General features: G+C 38.7%; 2 protein-coding genes and 1 long non-coding RNA gene across 9 annotated transcripts in view; 1 reads left to right on the top strand and 2 right to left on the bottom strand.

The window, feature by feature from the left end:
• LOC108009354 (uncharacterized) overlaps positions 1 to 20,592 on the top strand; it is an 87,002-nt gene that overhangs the window by 36,048 nt on the left and 30,362 nt on the right. The window lies entirely within an intron of this gene.
• Positions 3,541 to 4,815, bottom strand: Or45a (Odorant receptor 45a). The gene is made up of 2 exons (XM_017071893.2): positions 3,654 to 4,815; positions 3,541 to 3,603 (listed from the first exon to the last, which is right to left on the bottom strand). Exons 1-2 carry the CDS (start codon positions 4,737 to 4,739, stop codon positions 3,541 to 3,543), a joined length of 1,149 nt encoding a protein of 382 aa, XP_016927382.2. The 5' UTR covers positions 4,740 to 4,815.
• On the bottom strand, positions 9,175 to 13,792 carry LOC139352474 (uncharacterized). The gene is made up of 2 exons (XR_011603680.1): positions 12,453 to 13,792; positions 9,175 to 11,015 (listed from the first exon to the last, which is right to left on the bottom strand). It is a non-coding gene; the product is annotated as an uncharacterized lncRNA (long non-coding RNA).

The following is a 20,592-nucleotide window of genomic DNA, read 5'->3' as shown; positions in this document are numbered from 1 at the left end:
ACTGTAATCTGCCCAAAGTGTTATGAGCCATATTCACTTTAACTCGCATACACTCATTGAAGTTTGTTACACATTTTTATGTTTTATGGTTTATTTTAATTTTGCTTTATCCAAAACTTGCTGCTGCACAGCCCCATCGAAATTCGGGCAAATAAAGTCGAATCCTCTGCCCGCACATAAGTACGCCATATAATTTGCATAAGTGCTTGTCATGCATGTGGCATCGACTCAAGGGAAAAAAGGTCCCGCTGCAAGCCGAAAGTTCAAATGGGTCACACAAAGTCCCATAAAAGTGGGTTAGCATTCGGGGCGGCGTAAATCAAAGTTGCCAAACTGAGCTGAAGAGACAAAAATAGCCATGGAGATAACCGATGGGGGAATCCCGTCTCGAGGGGAATAACAAGTCGATTTGGACCATGTCCAAAACACTGGCAATTATGTGGGGAAAAACAGTCAATAAAACATTGTAATCACCGACGCTATTTTCGCTACATGTTCTTGTCAATTTTCATATAGCATTCGCTATGGTCAGCAATTAAAATTGGATTTAACCAAATAAACAACAAATTAAGTGGGCGTATTTTAATTAGCCAAATCCCCGTTTAGGTTGGGATGACATCGGGTTTTTGGCTCAAATTCGTTGTTAGTTCCAGTCACGTTTCATTGTTTACTTGCTGTGTAATGTATGCTGTATGCTGTGTGTGTGCCGGCCCGTATTAATTAATGCATAGAAATGTGTATTTAAGCATATTTTAAAAATTTATTAATGTAATTTCTATTAAAACGGTCTATCTGCCCGGTCCCCTTGCCCTGCAGCCAGCCACTTCTGTGATAAACCTTTCAACAAGCCGCACAATTTTAATTAGAAAAGTTTCAGCACGGCCCTTGTATGCTCAGCCGAAAAATATGTTATATATACAGATGGAAATATAGCTTTGGCAAACAGAAGACCGATTAAAGCGGGACACTTTTTTCCGTTTTCCCTTCTCAGGGGGCCAAAGAGGTGGAATTGCCGTGAAAGCGGTTGAGTTTCTGCATTTAATTTGAATTAGCATTTGTACACGGAATTTTCAATTTGAATGTTTGGCCACTCTTTGGCTTTACTAACTTGCAAATAGTGAATTTAGTTGGCATTTTGGCATAAATTGGCATTTTACGCACTTTTTGTTGCCTGCATTTCGGCGGAAAAATGTTATTGAATTTGTAATATCAGTTTTGTTAGCGGTGCCACAGAAATCGCAATGGTTTTGAAATCACTTTTAAATATTATTTTTGGGTGCCTAAAAGTATGCAGTGGATAAAGGATAGTTGTTTTCCTGAATAAATTTATTGCACTTGTGGGCTTAAAATATATTGTTGCATACTTTTAGGCATCTGAAATGATTTCTGTGACATTTTAGGTATAATAATAAATGCGTAGCCACATTGGCATTACTTACTTGCAAATAGTGCATTTATTAGGAATTTGGTTTAAATTTACATTTTAATTTACTTTTTGTTGTCTACAATTAGGCAGAACATGTTATCGAACTTGGAATATACATTTTATAAGGGATGCCACAGAAATCGCTGGGGGCTTGAAATCACTTATAAATGTCATTTTATGGTTCCTAAAAGAAGGCAGTTGTTAAAGGATAATTGTCTTCCTGAATGAACTTATTGTACTTGTGTTTTTAAAATATATTGTTGCATACTTTTAGACACCTTAAATGACATTTCGAGTGATTTCTGTGGCACCCCTGTATAACTTTTTAGTATTTTAAAACCAATTGTTTTGTGTTATATAGCTTTAAGGTTTCTTTTTTGGACATATGTTAACCATACACCCTGAGGTTCTGAAAAATTGTTAGTGCGGGCAAAATATGTAAAAATTAAGACTTTTAATTTGCATTGACATTTGAATTTGATATTTTGCATATCAATTTAGATTGAATAAATGGTTGCCGGGAGCTCAACAGCTTTAAGGACTTTTTTGTTCGATTATTAACCATTCGCCCTGTGGTACTGACCACACAATACACGACAACAACGGCAGAAAAAGCAGTTCAGCGAAAGTACTGCCGGCACTTTTATCTTTCTCCTACCGCCCCATTTCTCCCACTTTTCCTGCTGCTGCTGATGGAATTATTGTGTGCTCAACGAACCGCAAACAAAATCTGTGCTCAGCTCCTGGTCGTTTTTGTTCCCCATTTTTAATACACATAAAATGCTGCTTTTTTCGCCACTATTTCCAACTTGTGCTTGGCCCTCTTATCTTGGCCACAATTTGCTGTAAAGTTATATATCCCCATTCCAGGTTAATGCCCGATTTGGCCGTTTATGCCGCAGGTGCGATTCCCGTTTATTAATCGCTGCTCATTTGTTTTTGGGAAGCCAAGCCAAAGATGCTGACCAACGCAGACCAATAAATCAAATGTCAGAGACAAAAATTAATTATGCCCGCAATGGCTATGTGGTAATTTGTTACATAATCCAAGGTGCCAGCTCCCACGCCCGCACAATTTGTCAAAGATTTTGTTTGGCATCAGAGAGAAAGTCATATACTTAGCTAGTTGCAAAATTTAATAAAACAAATTCCGTCCGAGCGACTTGGCCTCCAACTGGATTCAAATCTCGGCAGCGGCAGTTGGAAGCCCAAAATTCCGTAACAGGCAACATTCCGCAATCCAAAGGGGGGACTAAAGGTATACGGATAAGGGCAGGGGCTCTGAGACCGCATTCCACCTGATCCCGATCCTGGAACCCCCCAAAACTAGCTCAAGATGAGCCGCCCGGAGTCGGAAAAGGGCCGAGGGCCATTGGCTGGATGGCAAACAGAATGGCGTACATAGTTCGAGTAGCTATTTTTCAGCAACTTGTTCTCCACCCGAACGATGCTGCTTTGCTGCTGCATACTTTCAGTTAACAAATTCCGACTCCGGCTACCTGGGATATGACTATATCTATATATATGTATCTCCGCCCTTCCCAGCTGCCTTCATGGATGCCACACGCATGAGCTGCTCCTGCCGAGCTGCCTTTGTGGAATTCGCTCATGAATTTCATATCCTACTCCGCCTGCAGTGGCATCGGCCCGTGGCATGTGTGCATGTGCTTACTGCATCCGGAAAAGATTCCTCCGGGGCTGCCGGGCTGGGGAACCGTCAAAAACATGCTCGTATAACGCAAAAATCAAATGCCAACTAATTAGGACTTAGGTCCGGAGATATAGAATGTTTCCAACTTTGAGTCGTATAAAATATTATATTTGGGGGTTCTTGCTAGGGGCTTTCTCGGGAATATTTTCAATACATTTTAATATTGTATCTTAACAAAAGGGGGACGTACAACGTATACGCATATTGTATTTCTGACTAACAAGATTCTTAACTAGATAAAGTGTTGTAGGTAAATTTGTCGACCTACAAAACCAAAAAGGGCACTAGAAAGTTCACAAAATGTAATAAGTTAGTCGGAAATCAAAAGGCCTTAACAGATGTAGATTAATATATATCAACAGAGGATATTTTTTCCATAAAAGTTGCAGTTTTCAATGTTAAACTAAGTTGGAGAACGCTCGAAGGTCCTTAGTAATGCCAAAAATGAGCCCGCTGTTTTAATGACCTGTAAACAAAAAAAATTACTATATAATAAAGTCAATACTAGAAGCTTACCCAAAGAAGCAGTGGCAGATCTACCACGAACATGTAGCCAAAAATCCTGGCCGGTTTCTGGGCCCTCATGATCATCAATTGCCACAATCTTCTTTTTTTCGGCGGCATTTCTGGCCAATTGCAATTATCATAAACAGCCTGAGCTATTCCCAAACTCTGCTGCTTGAGGTATTCACCTCCATAGCAATACGAGCTTAGTTGAATGATACTGGCTAATAGAAAGGTGGCTCTAAAAGGCACCTGGGCACTCCAACCACTTTGGCTAAAACGAAAGGCCAACATGCAGAGTTGCAGGTAACTAAGCATGTATTTTACAAAAACGATTTCGGCGAAAATCGAACTTAGTTCCTTAGCCAACTCCAGAGCCAAACGATGTTGATGAATGCATTCGACTAGGTGAAAATCTTCCTGATTAGGAGGATCTCTCTTTTCCAGCTGTAACTCTAGTAGTTGGAACTGAACCACCACATTGTGAATTAGCCAGGAGAACAAGGTGTCCGTTGCAATGGCCAACCAGGCGGCAGCTGCCACGCCCAAAACGCCCCAAAGGTAGATGGGCCAAAAAAATTTGGGGTTTCGCTCATCCAGCCAGAAATTGAAATCCATGGGTGTGGTTGGCATAAACTCACCAGTTCTTATGTATCCCCACAATCCAAGCAAAATGGGAGCAATGCCTGAGGCGCATATAACACCATAGGCAGCATTTCTGAAGGATCTCGAGACATACCTATCCAGTTGGTTTTCCTTTTCGATCTTTTTCCGCTGACTGGGAGTGGCACTGGCCTTCTGGTTTAGCTCATGTAATCGGTGAATTAAGGAACCAATTCTTTTTCGCTTTGCCGCAATGGCCACAAATTTGAAGGTACTCAGTGATCCTTGCATAAACACAGCAAAGTTGTCCGTGAGACGGGTTAGATCGGAAAGATCCTGGAGAGCATACACCACCATTGGCCAGTTGTGGGAAACCAAGGAGAGTACGAGTATTCCTGCCCAAATGGGATGTTTCAGCTTCAGGTGGGGAGTACCAGGATCGAATCCCACGATTTCCAGAGCTCTTCTCTGAACAGCAAAGTAACTAGAGTCCATGTTGGGTTTTCAACCAGTCTGTATTTTGTGTCCAACTTATATACATGCCACTGGGGGGCGAACAAAAAAATACGAGGGACACACTAAGTGGAGGCCATTGCCGTTGCCGCCCCCGAAATTGTGCCTGAAATATTTATTTCTTCCGTTAACAGACTACGTGATACGGTTACCACTAACACTGGGCAGTGTTGTTTTGATTGGAAATATTCCCATTTCCATTTAAGGGGCGTAAATATCGTATTAACAAACAAGAGAAAAAGGGTGGAGACTGTCTGTTTATTTTCACTTTAACATTTAAATGTCTTTATATGACCACATGGGTTATAAGTATGGACAATTTGTGATTAATATCTATACTTAATTGAGCCTTGACATCAGACCAAAAACATTAGATGAATATTCCATCATGCCCAGCCCCATAATAATTTTTAAAATTGCTATTAAAATTGTGTATTCAGTCCCAAAAAGTTGGCCCCGAAAATTCCCAGTAAATACACCAAAATGAAATTAATTTTTGGCTCGGGCAGCCTTTTGCCCAATTTGTTTGCCCTTTGGGTGGAAAATGTCGGGACCCATTTCGTGCGCACTTTATTCGCGGGTAATTCAATTACGGTGGAAATCAACAAGTAAATCTGTTTTCCAATTTTATCGCTGCGACTAGGTCAAATCGAGTGAAATAGCCTGGGTAGATTATGTGTAACCATTCTTTTTTTTCGATTAACTGAAGGGTTCTTAATTTTGGGTCCAGCTTAATGTCACCTTAAATGCTCTCAATTAATCTTAAGTGGGTGGGTGGCGAATAAAGACCTTTTCCAGGCATTTTGATAACCCTCATTTGCATTTCCCCAAACCCAGAAAGTTTATTCGGATCTGATTTTTGTACAAAGTTGAGGCCTCAAATGTTATACTACATTATAGCCTCTGGCAGATTTTTTAGGAAAGCAAGTTTGCTAAAAAAAACAGGTTCCATAATTTATTTAGTTTGCACTGGCAACTTTTTATTTAAGTTTCATTAAGTTAAAGTCGTTATTGCAGTCGCACATTTTCATATGTTGGCACGTTTGCATGTGAAATTGATATTTTATGCAAAATATTTACCAAAAAGCCACAAAAGCAATAAAGCCAGCAGCTGCGAGAAAGAGAGGGGGAGAGAAGAGGAAATGTGAGAAAGAGACGGGGAGTTTCCGGGAAAAAGAGAGGGAGAATGGGGAAAGAGGAGACGAACACACCTGCTGCTCGATAATTTTGACAGCGGTCCGGCTTTTGGTCTCCCCAGCAATTTGCTGGCCACCCTTCTCTTTCTTCTCGGGTTTCTCCCTCTCTTTCACTCACACTATCCCCATCTCCCTCGCTCCGCTGAGGTTTGAGAGTCTTTCTGCGGCTTTGTTTATTTCATTGCCTTAGTGTGAGTGAGGGTGAGCCTGTGTGAGTGCAACTCCTTTGTGTGTCACCCATTTTGGAGGTTTTTTATGTGCTTGTGGCGAACCGTAAAAAACGTCTTCCAAATGGAGTGGTATACCAGGCTTAACCAGCTTGGCGAGCTCTTTCTTTCCCCCCTCCCCGACTCTTTTGTTCAGTTTAAGGAACTAGCAAAATGTTTCACATCATGTTGCTCATTTGTTGCCCCATCAGCGGGAAATGAGGGGTACAAATGGGGTATATGGAGATGGGAGGTTACCAAAGATACCACAGGGAATACTTTTTATTTAAAGCTAGCATGGATCCCTTTTGTTGATTAGATTGTGGCTGGGTTGGTTTTTATTTTGGAACAGCTGTTTTGTCGTCCGCATGTTAAACTAAAGGGAGGTTTTAAATTTTGGTTAGGACAAACAAATATCAAGGTTTTAGTAAAAGTTAATCTGAGCATTTCTTTAGTTTTCTAAAATTAAATGTATCATTTGAATGCTTATAACACTTCTACCTTTATAATCCAATTTATCTTTATTTCCAAGGGTATCATTGAATCGATTGCACTCAATCGCCAGCCCTTCAACTGGGATGCGTTCTAAAGTACTGGCAATTTTTCAGGCACATTACACGGCTCCTCTTGTCCGGCTTAAAATAGAGAAAGCAACTAAGGTAGAAAGGGAGGATGGGATGCAGTTAGAGGGAGATGGATGGAGGGACAGGACATCGAGTGAGTGTTCCACATGAGCAGCGGAGGAATTGAATAAAGTTAGCATGTCGCCGCAGGGAATGAGCCACCCCCTGTGCTGCGTGGAAGTATGCTGTATGCTAGATGGGGGAAAAAAAGCATCATTCAATAAAAAATTAATAGGAAAACATTCAATGAACGTGGCACAAAGGCGCCAAAGGGCCACCAGCAGATATCCCAATCGCTTCGTGCTCGACTGCAACGCTGATGAACAAGCCATCCTGTGTGTGTTCGGAAATCACAGGTAATGTGGTTTTACGAGCACCGTGAGACAGGTGAATCCTCACGAAACCCCCGGCCAAAACCCCTTCCCATACCTTCTATCCAACTGATAAATGCAGCCCCAACTTGGTCGTGAGCCTGACAGCATACAGGGCATACAAAGCATGCTAATAAAAACATATACTACGTCATCTCCATGTTGATGGGGGGTTTTGCTGCGAGTGTGGGTTATGTAAGCGGATGTGCAACACTTTTTTGTATAGCCCGGCAGCCAGCCAACCGTTGATTATACTAAACTTGTTTACTTATGCTGTTCGTGTGTGTGTGTGTGAGCTCGGAAAAGTGCAAAATTCAGCATAACCAAGCATACTCAACAACCAACTCGCTGTGCCTGTGTAAATTTTGGCTTAGCCACGCGGGTGCTTAGCAGCGGCAAGAGCAAAGCAAGCAGTGTTGTTAAAGAAGGGGTAAGGAAGGGGTATGGAAGGGGTTTGGAAGGGGTATGGAAGGGGTATAGAAGGGGTACAGAAGGGGTTCAGAAGGTGGTTAGTAAGGGGTGAAAATTGGGAAAGAAGGGGTGAAAAATGGGAGAAGGGGCGCATCACGGTAATGCAGATGGTTAGGAACGGGCAAAACTGGGGTCCTGCTATTACCAAGTGCAAAGTGAGGCTCGGTGTGATGAACGACGCCAAAAAATTTGATGGTACCCGATTAACATAATGATTTGCATACGTTTAGCTTGTCCTTGCAGCATGAAAATCTTGCAAAGCGTGAAAACGAGCTCTACTAACGAAAGAAGAGTATCATCTTGATTGATGCCGAAACGAGAGGCGGATGAGGGAAGTGTCAATGTTGCCATCCAAGCAGATGCAGCATATTTTAACATCCTAGGTGCTTATAGCTATACCTACTTGAATAGTTGAAAATTCATGGTTGTATTCAAGATTATCAAACATTTCGTTCTATTGAACTGTTTGGCTGCACAGAAAATGTTATACAATTTTTACCTACTTTTTATTTCTGATTGGTTAACAAGTTTCAACTTGTCTTTTTTATCTGTAACCATTGAATTTGTAATGTGTGTAAGTAGCCCAATATTTGAAAATATGCAGAAATTCTATGTGGCAACCATGGCAATTTACGATGGTTTTTAAAGTGGTTTCGCATGTAACATTTTGTCCATGAACAGGCATTACCCCACATGCTATCGCAATGCATACATGAACAGCAATGCACTCTTTTGGCCTGGCTGAAATTAATTTGAAGCGTAGAAAGTATAAACAGGGGCAAACACAAAGCCATTACCTTCCGAGGGGAGAATTGAGCGGATTGCACAGCAAGCGGTTTAAATAAATAAACGAACTAACGAAAATCGAACATGCTGCGCGAGTTGTTCAACTGCAAGAGCAACATAAAAAAGTTCTGATAGGGGAAACTCCAGGCGAAAAAAGTTGCAATTGAATAAGTGAAAACTTACCAGACGATTGCAGAGTCACTGGAAGTGATTGCTATTTGCTTAAAGCCTCGGCTGCAGCGGGACAAATCTCAAGGCCCATGGGAAGCGTATTAATTATAGACAAATATGTGGTAATTGACTATAGCAAGACACACAACCCAGAAGCAGACCGAAACTGAGATATATATAAACGCACACAATGGAGTCTGAATCTGAGCTTGAACTGCACGTTATCCGGCGCACAATGAGCTAATTTTAAGCTAATATTTATGCAGCAATTAAAACGCTTCAGTTGAGTTGGGTTCGAGCTACGGTGACGCCATCTCGACGGGGCTCCTCCCGGGGAACCACCCACACGAAACCCGCTGAAACTCCACCACAACATTTGCTGAGCAAACAACGTCGGGAACAAAGTCTCACTGCAGAAACATGAATGATAAATGGGCGCAAGCTGCAGGAAAGCACTCCCGCTAAAACTATTCCGGATCATGAATAATATTTGATCTATTTGCATACTCACCACGAGTTGCGGGAATTTTGTTTAAGGAGTCGCGAAGTTTTAAAAAAAATAAATTATTTGTAAGTAAAACACGTCAAGCGGGTTTGGTGGGCAAAAATCAACTGAATATTCTTTATTGATAATGTTTTAAAGAAAACTTAATTTAGGTTTACAGAAGTGCTTATTACGAATTATTCTGGTCGACATGTGTAAGATCGTTGGCCTCTAGTTAGCCTGAATTTAATACCGATCGATGAACTATGCATTTCCTGTTTACTGTGTTATATTGCTTATTTGGATTCTTAGAACTTATTTTGGTTGGCAAGTGCCAGATCGTTAACCTGTGCATTTCCTGTTTGCTGTATTACTTTAATATATTGTTTATTTAGCATTTAATGAGTTAAGCAATTCTTGTACTTTATTATTAAGAGGTGGTAAAGAAGAAATTGGGTTTTTGACATATGTGGGAAGTGAAGTGGGGTTATACGTAACTTCTCCCCCTTTTAGATAAGAATTCTCCTGAATTCTATTGTTATTGAGCTGAATTTTAATTTTCTTGTGTTTTAAAGCAATGTAAGCAATTAATACAATTATTGACAAAAGTATGGTTGCATTAAAAAAATAATTTATGTCTTTATGTGTTTTTAATTTTCTTATGTTCGACCAGTTAATCTTATTATTTTCCAATATTTTCTCAAAAGTGATTTGTTTAGTAAAATTTTGAGTTTGATTTGATTTCTCATATAAAATTCTTTTCTTATCTAATTCGTATGAATTTGTAAAATAATTATTTTCTATACCTATTGTACAATTTGTAAAGTGTATTAAAATATTTTTTTTCATTTTAATTTCATTGCTGTTACAATTTTGATATAATGTTTCATTTTTAGCATTCTTAATTACTACGGTTTCTTCGTCTAGTTCTAATATTTGCATTTCATTTCTTTGTACCAGTTTGCAATTTTTCTTAAATACACAATGTTTACTTTTTCGCATTTCTTTTAATTTTTTATTTGTTTTATAGGTGTATGTTGAATTTTTATAGTTAAATATCAGTTCTGATTCCTGATCTATTTCAAAGTTTTCTTCATTAGGCATCGGTATTATCTGTTGTATTTTTACTGTTATAAAGTTTTTTGGTATTTCTATTGCGAATACTAAAAGATTATTTCTGAACATAGCCGTAGCTAACTTTATATGGTTTAGTTTGTTGAAATCGATATTGTATTTTTTTATTTCGTGATCTGTTAATATGCTGGGATGTAATATATTGTATCTAGCAGAAGCAACGTTATCCTGCAAATGTTCAATCTTATTTTTTATTAACTGAATTTTTATCTGTTGGTCGTAATATAAGTTCTCTTGGTATCTGTTATTTTCGAATTTGCTAATTGCATTCAATTGTCTCTCTATTGCCTCTCTATCTGATTTAACTATTTGTTCAATGTATTTTATTGTATCATTGAAATACGTATTTATGTAAATTTGCTTGTTTAGTGCTTCATCTGTTTCCTGCATGTTTTCTTTAAATGTAGAGATATGATTCTCAACTTCTTTCCTGTCTTCATCGTCCATTGTTCCAAACAACCATTTTGCTGAACTACCTACTACATTAATTAATCCTCTTCTTTCGCGATTGTGGTTTCCGTATAGGGTATACAATTTGTTTTTTGTTTCAGTTAGTTCCGATTGTAATATGTGTTTGTTGTCATTGTTTGTCATTTCTATGTTTTTTCCTATTTCGTTCAAAATATTGTCAATATCTTTTAAGTTTATTATATGTACTACTATATCTGTTGTGATAATTATATCTTGATTTTTCATCTCTATTTGCGCATACCCGTCCTGATCAGGTATTTCTTGAATCGTTAGTGTTCCCGCTGTTGTTGTTATTGCCATTGTCATTAGTATTGTCGTCAGCAACATAGTCGTCGTTAGTATTTTCTGTAAATTTATAAGGGCGTTTAATATTTATTGGGTCAATATTACCGAGATTTGCTTTTTTGAATTTCGGAGCTTCTTTGTGTCTGACTGCCTTGTAGTTCTTTATAAAACCCTCTTCTCGTTTTTCTTCATAATGCTCCCTGTTGCCGTTGTGCTTTTCTAACATTTTTTGTTTAGCGCTATCTATATTTTCTTTTATTTTTGTCAATTCTATCTTATTGTTGTGGGCTTCGCTGGGGGTACATTTGATTGTGGAGTGATATCTTTCATTGTAATTTCTCACTGCTCTCTGCATAATTTGTTTTACTGACATATTCGACGCTTCCGTTTTATATGTTATTCTAAACTTTTCTGCTAGTGAATTGTGTAGTCTTTCTACATCTGAATTGCCAGTGTGACTATTCGGTTTTGTTAAGTGTAATTCTATCCCTTCTTGTCTTAGTAGTTCTTTAATCCTGAATGAATCAAATTCGTTATCAGCTATTATTTTACCTGGTTTGCCTATTTTCGTAAAATGTTCCTCCAATTGTTCTACTATAGTGATATGATTTCTATCATTTAATGGGTATACTGCTGCGAACTTTGAAAATTTATCTATGGTCGTTAAAAAATGTGTATTTTTTATTACATATGTATCCAAGTGTATTATCTGATTTTTATCTGATGGGGTTTCCGTTTTACTGAATTTATTTTTAATAGGATTTCTATCATATTTTATTTCTTTGCAAAAATCGCATTGATTTATAACTATTTGCACCAACTCTAACAATTTTGGAAAGTAAATCTTGTTTTTCAATTGGTTATATGTTTCCTGAATTCCTGAGTGCATACTTTCTCTTACATGATAAAACGAAATTTGTCTTACTGCTTCTGTTTCATGTTCAATATCTTGAGCTCTGAGTGTGCATTTTATGAATTCTAATTGTTTGTTGTCTGAAAACATTTCTATTAGTTTTTCTTGTACTATGTTATACTCTTGATAAGATAATTCTGAATAGATTCCGACTTTTCCTTTGTGTATATATTTCCTGAAAATGTCTCCCATTGTTGAAAAGTCGTGTTTTGCTATAAATATTATTGATTTTCCATGTATTGTTTTATACTCGTCTGTTTTACTGTCTGTAATAATTATTTGTGTTTTATATTTGTTAACTATTTCCTCTTTTATATAAAAATGATTGTGTAAATTTTCTTCGGCTGAGTGTACTGTTGATGTTGAGAGATTATCTTCAATGTTTGCTATCATGTTTATGTCTGAAATATTATCTTTGTATTCATTGTCTCTTTCGTTTTCGGTTTTGTTCGTGAGGTCGCTGTCTTCCAGTCTGCTAAGAAAATCTGCCACTCTGTTCTCTTTTCCTTTCAAGTAATCTATCTCAAATTGATATTCTCCTAATTTTAATAACCATCTCTGGTGTCTGGGTGAAATATCTTTACCTTTATGTTTTGAGTGTAAGAATTTTATTGGCTGGTGGTCAGTTAATATTTTGAATTTATTCCCGTAAAGGTATGGTCTGAAATAATTGACGCTCCATAGTATTGCTAGGAATTCTTTGTCTGTTGCTGAGTAATTTTTTTCATGATTGTTTAGCGTTCTTGATGCAAAGCAGATTGGATGACCGTCTTGAGATAGGACAGATCCAATTGCATAATTTGATGCATCTGTAGTTAATGTAAATTTTTTTTCAAAATTGGGATATCTTAAAATTGGGTGAGAACTGATTAAATGTTTTAATTTTTCAAATGCTTCGACATAGGTGGGGTCTTTTAGATTTATTTTAACATTTTTTTTCAAATACTTGGTTATTGGCTGTGCTACTTTAGCATAATCTTTTATAAATTTTCTGTAATAACCTGTTATACCTAAGAAGCTTTTTATTTGCTTCTCTGTTCGTGGTAACAGTAATTTTTCTATGATTGCGATCTTATTTGGATTTGGCTTAATGCCCTCTTTTGTAAGGATATGTCCTAGAAATTCAGTTTCCTTTTTCATAAAGTTACACTTGTCAATCTGTATTTTTAAATTTTTCTTTTCTAATATTTGGAATATTTCGTTAATAGCTTGAATATGTTCTTTTAATGAGGTGCTGAAAATAAGTATATCGTCTAGATACACGACGCATTTTTTATTAATGTGATCCCTAAGTATTTCATTCATAAGTCTTTGGAATGTGGCAGGGGCATTTTTCAACCCAAATGGCATTCTTATAAACTCATATAGTCCATGTGGCGTTACGAATGCCGTTTTTTTTCTGTCTGATTCTCGGACTAAGATCTGATGGTAGCCTTTGGCTAAATCTATTGTAGTGAAGTATTGAGCTCTTCCTAGTTTATCCAAAATAGAATTAATGTTCGGAATCGGAAATTTGTCGTCTATGGTTATTTCATTTAACTTCCTGTAGTCTATTACTATCCTAAACTTTTTCTTTCCTGAGTTGTCGATCTTCTTCGGGATTACTATAAGTGGGCTAGAGTATCTTGAATTACTCTTTCTAATTATACCCTGTTCTTCCATTTCTTTTATTTGTTTCCTAACTTCTTCCTCGTGTTGTGGTGGGTATCTATAAAGTTTTGAGTTTAACTGTTCCTCTGTATTGGTCCGTATTTCGTGTTCAATTTCTGTCGTACTAGTTAGTTGGTCTCCCTCCTTAAAAAAAAGTTTGCTAAATCGTTGTACAATGACTTTAATTTCTCTGACTTCTTCTTCATTTAAGTGGTCGAGTTTCAAATTCTCTAAGTTTTTACTGCTACTTTCTAATACAGAAACTTCTTCGTATTGATATGGATTGTTTATAATTACGTTTTCTTTTTGATTTAAAGTTAAAACTTTCCTCTCAATGTTTATAAATGCATTCAAAAAATTTAGGAGGTCTATCCCTATGATAAAATTGTATTTTCTTCCCTTAAGCGGGGCTAATTTCCATCGTACTCTTGCGTTATTTGGTAAGTTAAATTCTTTTGGGGCTGTGGTATGAATTTCGTACGCTATTACGTCTTTGCTGTTAATTGTAGTGTATGGTATGGGCGTATTTAGTCTCATTTTTCTGTAACCGTTAATCTGGTCGCTAACTAAACTCAAGGTTGCTCCTGTGTCTATTAAGGCCACGTATTTCTGTTTGTCTATGTTAAGTTCTATTAGTGGTAACACATCCGAGGCGGCTTCGTAAAAAAAACCGTATTATTGAATTCTGCCTGTGGATAGTTTTCCATTTGATTATTATCGTGTTTCCTGTTCGAGTTATGGTCACTGTTGTAGTTGTCATTTTCGTATCTGCTTTGGTCGGTATTGTTTTGGTGTTGGTTGGCTTCTATGTTATCTACCTCCATAGGTACCACATTCGCTGGCCTATTTTGCCTAGACTGATGTGATCCTGCTTGTTGATTCCACTGATTATTTTGATATCGTCTACTTTGTCCGGAGTTATTGCCTCTAAAATTCTGAGGGGTATTGTTCTGTCTAACTTGTCCTGAATTGTTGCTCTGATAATTTTGATGTACATTTTGCATTGTATTGTTTTGCTGATTATATTGTTGATTGGTATTCTTATTTTGATGTACATTTTGCATTGTATTGTTTTGCTGATTATATTGTTGATTGGTATTCTGGTTGTTGTTCCTGTAATTGTTTTGATTAGGTCTACCTTTCCTATACTGATACCTAATGCAACTATTCTCATATCTGCGTTGCATCATTATCTTTAATATAGTGCTTAAATCTCTGACTTCGTAGATCTTGTCTAGTAAAGTGCCTTGTGTCATTTCTTTGGCTGTGTTAACTAATAAACTTTCGACATTACTTAAATCTATAAAATTATCATTCATATGATACACAATTAATTCATCATTTTTATATTTTATATTTTGAATTTCTATTGCAAGCTCGCTCACCGAATTCACTCTCAGGTCACATATCCTCTTGTAGATTTGGTGCGGCTCCGTGTCTGGTCTGTACCTTAACTTCAAGGTGGCTTTTATCAGGTCCCAGTTGTCCGGCTCCGGGATATTTATTACTGCATCCTTTGCTTGACCCTGAATTGTCCTGTAGAATATTGTCCTTGTGGCTTCTCTCTTGAGTTGTGGGTCCTCTACCGTCTGTAACAGGTACTCCACGCTACTGAAGAAGGAGTTGATGGAGATTTCCCCGGTTCCCGTAAAGGTTGCCAAACGATTGATGTTTTTGAACAACCGCTCTTGTTGGGCTGGGTTGTTTCCATTTCCTTGGAGCTGTACATACGCTTGTTGCAGTTGCTCCAGCTGTCTTTCCCTTATGGCCAATTGTTCCAAAAGATCCGCTTGGGGCATCTGGCCGTTTTCGTGAGCCATCCTGCTGTTGTCGTATGAAGCGATCCTTCGCTGCCTTCTTATATCCAGGTTGAGTTGATTTCCTTCTTAGCGCTGTCTAAGTCGATTTTAGTTCGATCTCTACAGGCATTAATCCACTGATTTTTAGTTGGATTTAATGCTGTTGCGCTGCTTGGTCTGGTTTTGCTCTGATCAATGCACTTTTTTATGCACTGCACCACGTTCACTTAGCGGACTGATTTTTAGTTCGCTTCTGTTCGCTGACTTTTTGTGTTTTTTTTATTTATCACAAAAAAATGTTTGTTATTTTTTTTTTCTTCGCGTTACGTTCGATTTGAATAATCACTGGACCCTCTTTAATTAAAAAGGATCCTACCGACTGCGCCAATTTTGTTTAAGGAGTCGCGAAGTTTTAAAAAAAATAAATTATTTGTAAGTAAAACACGTCAAGCGGGTTTGGTGGGCAAAAATCAACTGAATATTCTTTATTGATAATGTTTTAAAGAAAACTTAATTTAGGTTTACAGAAGTGCTTATTACGAATTATTCTGGTCGACATGTGTAAGATCGTTGGCCTCTAGTTAGCCTGAATTTAATACCGATCGATGAACTATGCATTTCCTGTTTACTGTGTTATATTGCTTATTTGGATTCTTAGAACTTATTTTGGTTGGCAAGTGCCAGATCGTTAACCTGTGCATTTCCTGTTTGCTGTATTACTTTAATATATTGTTTATTTAGCATTTAATGAGTTAAGCAATTCTTGTACTTTATTATTAAGAGGTGGTAAAGAAGAAATTGGGTTTTTGACATATGTGGGAAGTGAAGTGGGGTTATACGTAACTCGGGTGAAGCGGCTGGAGTCCTATCTTCATCAGAACTAGGAGGAATATTATATTATTATATAAGATAAACCGTTCTTGACATTCTAAATGAAATATCGGGGCAACTTTATAAAATGCTCTTTAAATTTGTCTAAGGAATTGGAAATATTTGCTCTATTTGGAATTAAGATATTCAGAATCTCTAGAAGGTATATGAACTCTGTTCTTAACTTTATAAATTTATTCCCGGGAGGAAATCTCTTTAATGTCTATAATATCTACTCTATTTAGATTGTATAAATATTTATTAGAAACGCACTGCAAGTATTTCGATTCCATTTTGAGCTGGGGGATTATGAGAGTGCAGTTCTGATTGCCTTTCATAAAAATACCGAATAACCGCTCTTATCCCCCAATCGATGGCACTGTGTGGATATATTGAAAAGTTGAGCTCTAAGCCCCTGGAACTCATCTCTGGCCCGGGATCAGCAACATCAGCTTAGTCACAACTTGAGGCCAATAAGGCGTCCTCATCCGGATCCGGGCATGTGAAGTGTCAGATGTCTCTGACTTTTGCCTTTGCCTTTGACTTGGCCAGCACTTTTATATCGGGCCATCCTATACACTCTTACGCCCACATTCATATGGCCACTCATCTGCCTAATTGAATTCCTTAACGCCTGCCACCCAGGCCCCTGTTGTTCGAGAGGAAATCTCGGGGAATGTTTCCTTTTCCGTTTTGAGTGCCAGTGGCATGCCATCTCGACATCGACAAGGGCCGTGGCACCCTGCTGTTGGCCACTTTGCACGCCTGTCAGCCCAGTTAGCCCCCTGGCCACTCCGCTCCCCAGTCCCCAGTAACCAGTCCCCATTCCTCAATCCTGAATCCTTGTTCCTCGGCCCTGTCAAACTATGTGCCTAAGTATGTCGATGGCCATGTCGTTGCCCGCATGCCTGAATGCCAATTCTACATGTCGTTTTTAATAACTGTGTCAATCGTGTGCTCCACCGCCTTGCCACCCCCCTCAGATTTCCACCCCTCCGCACTTTTCCAGCCAGCTTAGGACCGCTCAAAGAGGTCACTCATCGGTGGCCATTATGACATCAAAGCGAGTGTTCCAGGGGGACGGAGAGATCGCAATTAGTGGTCCGAGATTGGCCAGAAATATATCGACCAGTCCTCAACTTATGCACATGCACTGGACGCTTACATTTACATTTGGATTAATTAATTGCAATGTCCGCAATTGTCAATACCCACACTAATTGGTCTAATCGACTGGCGGCCATGGTGTCCGTTCTGACCCTTCAGCCCGCCGGCCTGCTCATTAATAGTAATGTTTTGTGTGTAATAATTGACCATATGCTGCAGGATGGCAGCAGCAAATTGGAGACCTGAGCCACTGACAAGTGTGTCACATTACACTGAGGCACTGGGATTGTTAATGCTTCATAAACAGAATTACAGACATATGTATATAGAGATTTTGATGAAAGATAGAAAATATTTCTATGAAAGCTGCCAAAAGTATAACAAATTAAGAAAATCCAATCCCATATATATTTAGAGATTTCAAGAAAAATATTTCTATAAGACCTTTCAAGATTATATTAAATTTAGAAAATGCTATCTTCAAAGTATTACTTCTTTTAGCATTATATAAAAACTTATTGTTTTTGTTAATTTGTATTTCCATCATGTTAGTTTTTGTCTGGGTAAAAATCTATAATATATAAAAAGTCTATAAGAGTTAGAAAGATTATAATTTATTCAGAAAATATAATCTTTAAAGTATTACTTCTGTTTAAAATATTTAAAATCCTATGATTTGTATTCTGGGTTAAACTAAACAATATTTTCTAAATTTGTAAATGTAAGCATATTTTTTTTAACCATATGGCAATGTAGTTTTTTTTCTGATCCAATTATGATAATATATACATTTTTAAATTTAACCAAAAACCATTTCGATATTTTATTTAAAGATTGACTACCCCTTACCTTTTGTTTTTGGATACCTTTAACCTTGGATAACCTTTTCCAGTTTGATATACCATTTTATAAGGAATTATTTAACAGTCTTATACTCGAAGTTTTTGTTCCTCAAATGCAACCTTTTTTTTAGCAGTGCCTGGTTGCAGTGGTCTGGCAAAGAACTCACTATCGGCTTAATTAGAACCAGATTAGATGCCTTGGCAGTTGAGCATCGTTTACCTGAGTGCATTTTCCGACCGAATCGAATCTCTAATTGATTTTAATACACTCTCTTGCCATCTGGGCAGTATCTATCTAATTGGGTCTGCCCCCGCTCTCGCTTATCTCCAAATTGATTTGCCAGCTGCCAGTTGCTGGTGTTCCTGGCTCTCATGTTGGCTTAATCGCTTGTCAAACGGCCGACAGTTGACCACCCACTCGCTACAGCCACCCACTCACCGGGTTTTCCCAGCTTTCCATCTTTCCACTGGCCGAGCGGTTGGCATGCCAAACTGTTTTTCTCATTACCATGCCTCGATTGGCGCTTGACAAGCGCGTTATTTGATGTTTTATTCAAGGCCTTTGATCTTTTATGCGCTTTATCTATGAGAAATGCTGAAAAAATAAGCAGCGGTGGTCGGTGGGTGGTGGGTGGTGGTTGGGTGGGCGAATGAAAAATTGCGTTGACAATGGAAGGCAAACAAAATGTTTAAAAAATGCGAACGACCTTGATGCGAACGATTATGATGGGCGCAGCAACAAAGGAGCTCTGGCCACCAAACAATGGCTGCATTAATCCTTAATAATGGCGGCTAATCTAGCCGGGCGAAAGTTGATTAAACAAAACTGATTATGCGAGGCAATGGAAAGGAAAACACGGGGGAAAACGCGAAAGGAAAATCCACAACAGCTGGTGCGGACTGATGTCAGCTGCAGGCTCACGTGGCGTATGCGCAATGTCATCAGCATCAGGCGGCGCTGGATGTAAGCCATGGTCTGCAGCTGAAGGGGGGGGGGTTAGGAAAATTGGGCGTGGGTGGTGGAAAATCCCGCCCTTGCTGGAGAGCAACACTCAGCGTTTTTCTTTTCGAATAGTTTGGCCGGGCTAAGTGGAGGCTTAATTAACATAAGCGAGCGAGCGAACGAGCGCATTTCACTGAAATGGGATTCCCCTTTTTCCACGTTCTCATCCACCCCACTTTCTCCGCCCATGAGTGTGTGTGCTTGAAAGCTTTTACCACACTCACACCAACACGCAGATCAGTAGCTGTAGCCTGGCCAAAATGGAGAAACAAAACTGTCAAAAAGTGCGCTTGAGCTGGGCGAAAAAGAAAAACCCCGCACATTTTCAAGTGCAAAATTGTCAAGTGCTGCAAATGCAAAAGTTGTTTGCCATTTTTTGTCTTTTTTTAAAGGTCCTGTATCTGGACAGACATCAATATGCAACAAGGAATGCGAACAAAGCAATGTGATTAAAAAGGCAACAGAAACAAAGGACGAGATGCAAAAAATAGTTATTTATGTGCATTCATTTGTTCATAGATACATATGTACACAAAACGGGCACAATGTCCTTTCTGGGGGATGTCCTTTGTAAGTGGGGCAGTCCATTTCCTTGACCGAAACGCAACCCAAGGCTAAACCAGCCGCACTCCTTAATATTTACAGCCGCCATTGTCCAAGTTCTTGAGTGAACCAAAAATAAATGCACTTCAGTTCGTGTTTGCCCATGTGTATCTGTGACGTCAGCTGATTCTTATCGAGGAGCAGAGGAAAATCAATCTTGCCTCAGCCTCGATTGAGAATCGAACTTGTCTCGAGTGCAAATTTGCACAAATTTGCAACAAAAATGAGCTTGAGCCGGAGGAAAGAACCAGGAACAATTTCCGATTACATGCAGGAATAAGTTTCCAGCTGTTGAGAGGGTTAAAGTCCTTAAAGGGTCACTTGGGATGGAGGATAAGAATAAAATCCAGCAGGAGATTATGCAGAAACGAAGCTTACAGCTGTCCTTCGACTGACAAAAGATTTCGCAATGAATATTTAGCACCTTCAAGGAATGATAACTCCTCAACTCGCCTGCAGGTTGTATCAAAGTTGCATTATGAGTGCGGCAAGAATGGTATGCAAATCAGTCAAACTTTAGCACTGAGCCCGGATTGAAGACTTGGCCAACAGAAAAAGAAGGGCCAACGGGCTGGCAAGCAAGCTGGCAAACAATCAACTCCCGTTAAGCCTTTGTTTCTTTTGTTGCATTTGTTGACAGACGAAAGCGCGATATGCGCGCAGGAAATTGAGTGTGCAACATCCTGGGGCCAGTAAACCGCCCACTCGGCAGCCTCCTTTTGGGCCAACCCCAGTCTTACCAGCCTTATCAACCTTTCCAGCCTCCGCAGCCCTTCCATCCTTCCTTCGACTTTCATTCCGCTGAGACCACGGGTTACATGGAATTGCTGGGCCAGGTGGTTTTTCTCGA

Source organism: Drosophila suzukii, chromosome 2R (genome assembly GCF_043229965.1).
Source record: "Drosophila suzukii chromosome 2R, CBGP_Dsuzu_IsoJpt1.0, whole genome shotgun sequence".
In the NCBI taxonomy this organism is placed as follows: Eukaryota; Metazoa; Arthropoda; class Insecta; order Diptera; family Drosophilidae; genus Drosophila; species Drosophila suzukii.
Note: the sequence above shows the minus strand (reverse complement) of the source record. Positions and strands in the feature narration are given on the sequence as shown.

What these genes read in the sequence shown, in the direction of transcription:
- Or45a (XM_017071893.2), bottom strand. Translation starts at nt 4,739, where the DNA reads ATGGACTCTAGTTACTTTGCTGTTCAGAGAAGAGCTCTGGAAATCGTG. An exon ending in ATCTGCCACTGCTTCTTTGG is followed by an intron (nt 3,604 to 3,653) that starts GTAAGCTTCTAG and finishes TTTTGTTTACAG; the next exon opens with GTCATTAAAACAGCGGGCTC.